At 38.4% G+C, this 8,098-nt stretch overlaps 1 protein-coding gene across 5 annotated transcripts in view; it reads left to right on the top strand.

The window, feature by feature from the left end:
* LOC102212508 (ankyrin-1-like) overlaps positions 1–8,098 on the top strand; it is a 78,861-nt gene that overhangs the window by 61,635 nt on the left and 9,128 nt on the right. For 3 of the 5 annotated variants that reach the window (XM_005729338.2, XM_013909869.1, XM_013909868.1), the window contains 5 exons: positions 270–354; positions 1,478–1,552; positions 3,170–3,301; positions 3,456–3,614; positions 4,236–4,307. In XM_005729338.2, coding sequence (XP_005729395.2) covers positions 270–354; positions 1,478–1,552; positions 3,170–3,301; positions 3,456–3,614; positions 4,236–4,307 — 523 coding nt within the window. The remainder of the gene's footprint in view (positions 1–269; positions 355–1,477; positions 1,553–3,169; positions 3,302–3,455; positions 3,615–4,235; positions 4,308–8,098) is intronic. The other 2 variants (XM_013909871.1, XM_013909870.1) reach the window with 1 other exon arrangement.

Below are 8,098 nucleotides of genomic sequence, written 5' to 3'. Positions count from 1 at the left end.
GTGTGTGTGTGTATATCTACATATATATTCGTATCTGTAAATGAAAATATATGTAGTGTGTATATATTGTTTTTTGTTTTATATGTCTGAAACAAATAAAGATGCAATACAATACAATACAATATCAACCATTACTTTGCCAGGAGTCTGTCTGAAGTGCTACATCTGTCTAATGTTACATGGGTCAAACATGGTGACATGGGTGTTTGTTAAAAGTTCAAAAGTTCTGTGTTAGGCGATTAATTATTGTAATTCTTTCAATTTTTTAGGTTGTTGGAAGTGAGGAGCGCAGACGAACTTTAACCCCTCTTGCTTTGAGAGAACGCTACAGTGCACTGAACGAGCCCAGCGTGGGTAAGTCCTTCAATGCTTGACCGTCAGCCCTCTCCGGATATACACACAGTGGAGATGGGCACTGAATGTTGCACTGCCACTTTACCCACAACCCTGCTTCTTACTCTGCCCTCTCTATTTTCCTGTCTCGTGTGCACGCATGGCACAACAACTGAGCCTTGGATGCAATGTACTGCTCTACAGTATCCCACTAAGTTTTTTGCAGTGCAGTTAGTGGAAACATATTGAATGTGCAGCCACAAGATGAGCAGTCGCCCCCAACATGACCTGAAATGGCTCCATGGCACATGGCAATTTAGCCTTTTTCTGTCCTGAGTGTCCTGGTAGCTGTGACAATCAATGAATGACTTCTGTGGTTGGTTTTGCATGGCGCTGGTGTCTCCACTGCGATTTCCAATGGCATGGCAGCAGATACTGTTAGCATTAGCACTATAGCTTAGCACTGAGAATGGGCAGGACCTCGCAGTGGAGCAAGACAGATGAGCCCTTATACTGGCCTGTGGTAACTAAAGAGAGTCAAGATGACCATTCTGATTGGTTTAAATGGTGCTGATGGCGAGTGAGGGTGAATGGATAAAGGCCTTTTCTGTCTATCAAATACACAGCGCTGCTATATTGCACCTCAGTCTCTATTTAATGGTTACTGAATGCTACTGTGGTTAGCAGGAATAGCACCTGAATGAACCCCAAATTATGACCTTTCCTTGTCAAATGATGTCCTAACCCTGAGAATTATATGGGTAAAAAAACACTGTTGTTGGTATTGCTTATTTCCTCCAACAGAGCAGTGCTTTTGTCAAGGTACGTATTGAAACTTAACTGTCTTTTAGGTACAGATGATGAATTGGAATAACAAGAAGAAAATGAGTCAATACTAGCCACCTCTTAATAACATTTGCTTCAACACTATCAAGTCTAAAAAGAGTCTTAAAAAAGTCATAAAAAGTCTAAAAAATTCATCCCAATTAAAAACATTTTTTTTTCCACACATCAATATCTGTTTGACTTCCCAAATACGTTTTTGTGTAAAACAGTAGTATAACTATTAGGTCATTGAAACATCTTTTACTTGTGTGCTGTATTACATGTTTCTAAACTGTCTGTGTGTTTTTTTTCTCATTAGCCACAGTGAATGCCATGGAGAGGACTGAGCTCAAAATCAACATCATATCCGAACAGCTGGGTTTAAGCTGGGCAGGTTAGTCACACTGGATACTGTACAATCTGTATATAAAATGGATATATAGCCATTTGAAAAAGAAATTCAAAGCCACACTGTGAAAAACTAAATGCACCCTGATTGCTTCAATAGAAAATAGCTACAAAGTTGGACCATGCAATGCTTATAAAAACTGCAAAAAAAAAACCCCAAGAGCACCATCTCAAACTCTACAGGCCTCAGTTGGCAGTTGTTAAATGTTAAAGTTCATAATAACACAATTAGAAAAACACTAACGGGCTCAGGTTTGCAAAGTTACATTTGAATAAATGTCCTTTAGACAAACGAAACCAAAATGGAGACATTTGACCGTAATGTACAAAGCTACGTTTGGTTGAAACCGACCACAACAGATCAGCACTAACACCTTATAGCAGCTGTTATAACTCCTCTATATGCCTACATATATATATATATATATATATATATATATTCACACCAGTGTGTGAATGCGAGAGTGAATGAATAGTGGCATTGTAAAGCGCTTTGTGTGCCTTGAAAATCAATCAATCAATCAATCAAAATTTATTTATATAGCACATTTTTAAGACCGAAGTACACGGAAGTGCTTTCCATTAAAATCGCAGTACAAATAAAATCACACTAAAATATAAATTACAAATATATAAAATATAAGATAATTACATAATCTAAATACAGAGCCAGATGTAAATTACCCTAATTCGCCTTAAATGCCAGATCAAACAAATACGTTTTTAAACGTGATTTAAAAGACTGAATGGAATCTGACGCACGAATATGAAGAGGAAGAGTATTCCATAGCCTGGGTGCAGCAACGGCAAAGGCACGGTCTCCTCTGGTCTTCAGCCGAGACCTAGGTTGCACCAAGAGCAGTTGGCCCGATGATCTTAGTGCTCTCTGAGGGCTGTACAGACAGAGGAGATCAGCTAAGTAGTCAGCTACTATAAAGCGCTATATAAATCCAATCCATTATTATTATATGTATATGAATCACATATGAGGCTATCAATGGTTCCTGTTAGTTTAGAAAATTAGGAAACACACGTATAAGGGCAGGATTATGTTGTAACAGACACATCACTACTGTATTAGTGTACAGAGTTCTTCGGTTTCTCAGACGGATCAAAGAGTCGCTTATCACATACTGTTTGAAAACATCAAGATGGCAACTGAGAAAAGAACAGTTATTAACCAGTGGGCTAATGAGTCCTGGCTAGGTACATCTTTTAGATCCGGTCTATGATGTAGACCACTAAACCGAATATTAAGGAAACCCCTGCCAGTTGTTATTCGTCCAGATCAGAGATCCTACTTATGTTTGTCCTTCCCGTAGACCACACCACCGATGACCAGCAGGAGCCCACGTCTTGCTGTTTTGTGTTATGCTCCAACCCAATTATTTGGATTTAGCAAGTTTCTCATTATCAAAGTCTCCCATCCAAGTTGGTGACTAAGAACGAGCAACAGCTTTTACTAATATATCACAAATCTGCAGGTGTGCCATTATACTTAGATTATTCACTTCATCTGTGAGTGGTTATACAGTAGTATTTTGGACTTAGTTGTATAAATATGTGCTTTATGTTTCTTTCTATTCTTAACTGTGTCCATTAGAGTTAGCACGAGAGCTTCAGTTTGGTGTGGACGACATCAATAGGATCCGTGTGGAGAATCCAAACTCCTTGCTGGACCAGAGCTCTGCCCTGCTCAACCTGTGGGCCAGCAGAGAGGGCAAAAGGGCCAAGAGTAAGTTAGCACTATATCCCTTTAAAATTCAGACCAAACGATTAAAACTTTGACTAGTGCAAATATTTCTGTGTCGGGGCATCCTTATCTGTGCATGTGACAGATTTTTAAAAAGAAAAGTTGAGTGATAAATCGTGGAACCTTTGCCTCTCAGTGGAGAGCCTCTACTTTGCTCTGAAGAACATCGATCGTGCAGATATTGTAACCTCTTTGGAGGGTCAGGCTCCGCAACCAGCACCTGGTTCTTCAGAGGAGGGCGCCTGTCGGCTTGGTGACCGCGACTCCACTCTGTTGTCCCCCAGCGTCATTAATGGTAAGATACAGGAACACATTAAACATCCTACACACAGGACATATAAGAAGGGTCAGTTCAACATTTTTTTTAACAAATTACCTCTTTACGGTTAATTAGCAAAGATATGCTGTGCCTTAATTTTGTATTTTGTATTGTTAAATAGATTGACTTCTCTAGCTACATGTGTTGTAATTACAGAAAACAAAGGGTTCAATACTTTTTATGTTTATTGCAAGACTGATGTTCTCATGATGGTTTGTAACCGTCAGAAATGGAAAGTTTTCAGGAATTTCCTGTTCAAGAAGACTTTAGAGGCAACAATAATGAGAGGCTCAATTTACTGTGCAAGTGCAGTATCTGGTGTACTTGGTCATTTCCAAATAGATACATCCACAAAATATCAGGAAATGCAGATGTAAATGGAAAAAACACGGTGGGACCCCACAAAAAGTTGCAGAAAGCATAGAGCGGAAATTATTTCCTAAAAAAAGTCTTCACTGCCAAAAATCAGAGACTAAATTCTTCAGCCCAAGAAGGTGAGGCTTTTATTCTCATTTACTTTCCACCTCTGAAAACCCCTCCTTGCCTTCTCTGAGTCTGGGTAACAGCCACTTTACCTTGTCTCTGTTGCCCCACAAGAGATCACGGACACAAGGCCATCGCGCCTAGTGCACAAGCCACGCGTTATTAGACCCCCGTTTTTCAGAAGGGGTAAGTTGAAGGGAACTTGGGTTGCATGGTGGTTTGCTGCTCATGACCTGTAGTGCACATGATGATGATGATGATGATGATGATGAAACCAATGATAATGATTCTCAAATACCATTTTTGAGGTCTGGTGTCATTCTTCCACCATGAAGCAAGCTTTTTGCAGCATGCAGTAACACCGCCTCTCCTCACTGGGGCACACATCATTTTATTTTCATTTTTTAAATTTATTTTTTACTTTTTCTTTTTACGTTACACTTTTTCACACCTCATACTTGAGCCCTAAACATGATGCCATTTATTCTTCTGACTCAATATGAGAAACGAGGATAAGTCACTTTTTCTGACAGGGGTTTAAGTCGTCTGCAAAACAGCCAACAGTTAACGTATGGGTAACGTTCGAGATTTTATAGATTACATGTGGGTGTATGTGTGGCTCTGTGCGTGTGTGTACACATACATGCACGTGTGTGTGCATACACGCCCTTATGTGTCCTGTCTGGGATGGATACACTAGTCAAAAGTGGCGCTGGTGCACAGATGACAGTGTGCTCTGGGCCTCCATACCTTGTTTCTGTCCCTGCCTCTTTCTTTCTCTTTCTTCTGTCTGAGAACAAGATAAAATTTCACCTGTCACGTTGTGCTTGATCGACAGCAGACATTGGTCCCCAGCGACAATGTCTTCTTGCAGTCTTGAAATTTTGTCTTTTCCTCAGGATCCTGTCCTACTTTCTGTCTTTTTTTTTCTCTGAACCTGTAACATGTCATATCTGCTGCCCAGCCGCCCCGCTCCTCCTCGTCCTCCTCCCTTCTCTTGCTCTTCTTCCTCCTCACAGCTCTTCCTGTCCGACCTCTGACCTCATATGACCTCATGTTGACCTCTGGGCCTCCTCTTCTCTTGTCATCTTATTTTCCCGCGCTCCTCCCTCGTTCAGTCGAGTGGGGACCCTCTCCTCCTCTTTAAAACAGCTCTGTGTGTGTACTACAGTTTGTGCATGTGCATGCTGCATGCTTTGCTGTTCCAATATCTGTGTGTGTCTGTGCATGTGTGCACGTGTGTGTGTGTGTGTGTTTCAGACTTATTTATTCAAAGTAAGTCAAGTAAAAATGACGTCATATAGCCGAGCTTGAAATTTATTCATACTTTTTCTAGTTTTCTTCCAAGATTATAGAGAGTAGGTTCAATATTTTAGTTACACAAAAATATTTTAAAATTCATTTTAACCCCAACACAAGATGGCCATTTGTACAGGTGTGCGTGGGTGTGTGTGTTTGTGCGTTTGAGCACAGAGTTTCTTGAACAGAATAACGTTTGCTGTTTGTGACATCTTTTATGTGCATGGCATGCTTTCAATGTATGACGTTTTCTTCACAGTGTAAAATATTTTCTCTGTTCATGGATGTATTTCAGTCTTTTATTTAACGCTATATTAACAAACAAATGTTTTCTTTTTCTTTTTCCTGTAAAATAAATGGTGTGTGTCTTTTAATGCTACGCTATAACACATGGTCAGCTGCATAGCACATAATGCTCAACATACAATGTTGCTGTGGTGGTCTTCATTCATGGGCAAAATAATCACATGTTTGGTGAGTTACAATTTGAGTGGTTTAACACTTAACCATTGTGTAGTTGGTTTGGCAGTTACTATATGTAAAATTAAAAGAGCTAAATCCAGTAACCAATGAAAAAAAATGCCATGAATTATCTATAACTACATTTTCTATGCAGTATTTTTTTGCCCAAGTCTGATGATGGCCTTGCTGCTAACATTGTGTGAACGTTATTTGCCAGCAGGGATTTTACTGTGAGGTGTGTGTTGATTCTGGTGTGTATGGTTTTTTTGTACATCCGAGCGTCACCTGTGAGCTAAAAGTGTGTGTCCTCCTTGTGTGTTTTTAAATGAATGCAGTGTTGTGCGTTTATACATGTATGTGTGTGCGTGTGAGTGTGTGTTTGCTGTGGTAAAGTGTGCTGTGTAGTGCTCTTCTCTTCTGTTTCTTGTACCATGAGATTCTCCGTGGAGTTTATTTGTGCTTCACTACATTTTGTGCCTTTGACACCTGTGTGAGTGTGTCTGTGTTTCAGCAGCAGGAGTGAAGGGAAGGGCTAACCCACATTCATCTAACTCATTCTAACTCTCATTCTAATTTTGATTCATTCCCTCCTTGCTCACCTCATTCTGATGCCACCTCTGATCATCCTGGCCCTGTACCATCCCAGAAACACACACATGTGTACCCACACAATGGACCATTGTTGCATAAACTCTGAGAGACAATTACTTTACACAGTAAAGGTGTATTTTACCCATTACAGTGTTGTGGATCACATCAGAAAAGGTTTAGATTTTTAGCTCCATAGATGTGCGTACTGTGATAATTAGTATTAGTGTGTCATTGAAATATACAGAAGTAGATTTACTGATAGTACAACAAGGTAGAATTGCTATGTTGCTTTACTCAGTCGTTTTTTGCCCATAGCCTCATTACTACATTAAATTATGGTTAAATGAACAAAAGTAGCGGTGCATGAAGGTCTAAGAAACTTTCTGTGGTAACTTTCAGATACGTCTCACTTTAAACTGTGTTTTGTTTCCACAGATGAACGTCAGAGCATTTTCCATTTAGTACCAAGAGATATCAGGATGCCTTCTTGGTGGGCATAAATTCATGACTGATTCTGTTAAAAGTGTATTTAAAAAGATATTACACATTAAATGCTAATAGGGTTTACACACTTTTTTTGTATTTAGTTCATGTGTACTGTCCCTGATGCCAGGATATAGTGAGGATCAGGAATTAACATGTTTCATTGCACAAAGACATTTGAACTAAAAGTATTATTTTGAGTTTAACCTCATACTATACTCATTCTGTGGGTTGTCTATTCGGCCTGCAACCTCACATTACAGCACAGCCTCTACTTTGTGCTTTACAGTGGTTTATCATTGTGATCTGTCAGTGTGCCGTTCTTTGTTTCATATGGGTGAAATACAACTTTACTGTTAAGTCTCTATTCATCTGAACTCACTGACACACTAGTTTATTAAAAATATTTTGTTAACGGAATTAACTAATCCAGATTTGTGTCAAAATATAAGTGTTACCATGTTCAAGTATCACCAAAGATCAACATATGGGTTATAAGCTTCGAGTTAAATGAAATGTGAAAAATATGAAAAATTTTACATTCAGAATGTTTTATTATTATTATTATTATTATTATATATTATTATTAGTAGTAATATAAAGTAAATGTAAAAATAGTCTTAAAAAGTAAACAATGAAAAAAGACATTAAAATGCCACTTCCTCAAAATATATTTTTAAATGTATATTTAATAATTTTTAATTATTTATCATAGAAAATAAAACAAGCTTTGAAACGAAAATCTCAGATCATGTCAAATCTCAATGAGATTACATAAAGATTCTAATTTTTTTTGTTAAAATTTTCTTTTTAAAATATGTATGATATAAATTAGAACCAACTACAGTGTGTGATTGTGAATTTGACTGTGTGCTTTTGTGCGTCTTTTTGTCAAGTAGTCCAACAAGCTGCATAATAAGTGTCATCCTGGAACTAATAATAGAAATGTGTAAACCAATCTAATTGGATCTAATATAATCAACGACTTAGTCAACGACTTATGATTTAGCAGGATAAGATTAAACAACACATCATGCAGTGATTCTATTTTTTTTAGTTACCCTTAGATTAAAAGTTGTGTGTGTCTTTGTGTGTGTGTGTGTGTGTGTGTGTGTGTGTGTGTGTGTGTGTGTGTGTGTGTG

Source organism: Pundamilia nyererei, unplaced genomic scaffold (assembly GCF_000239375.1).
Source record: "Pundamilia nyererei isolate P.nyererei 1_Seehausen unplaced genomic scaffold, PunNye1.0 scaffold00032, whole genome shotgun sequence".
Lineage (NCBI taxonomy): Eukaryota > Metazoa > Chordata > Actinopteri > Cichliformes > Cichlidae > Pundamilia > Pundamilia nyererei.
The sequence above is the reverse complement of the archived record's forward strand: the minus strand, read 5'-3'. Positions and strand labels throughout refer to the sequence as shown.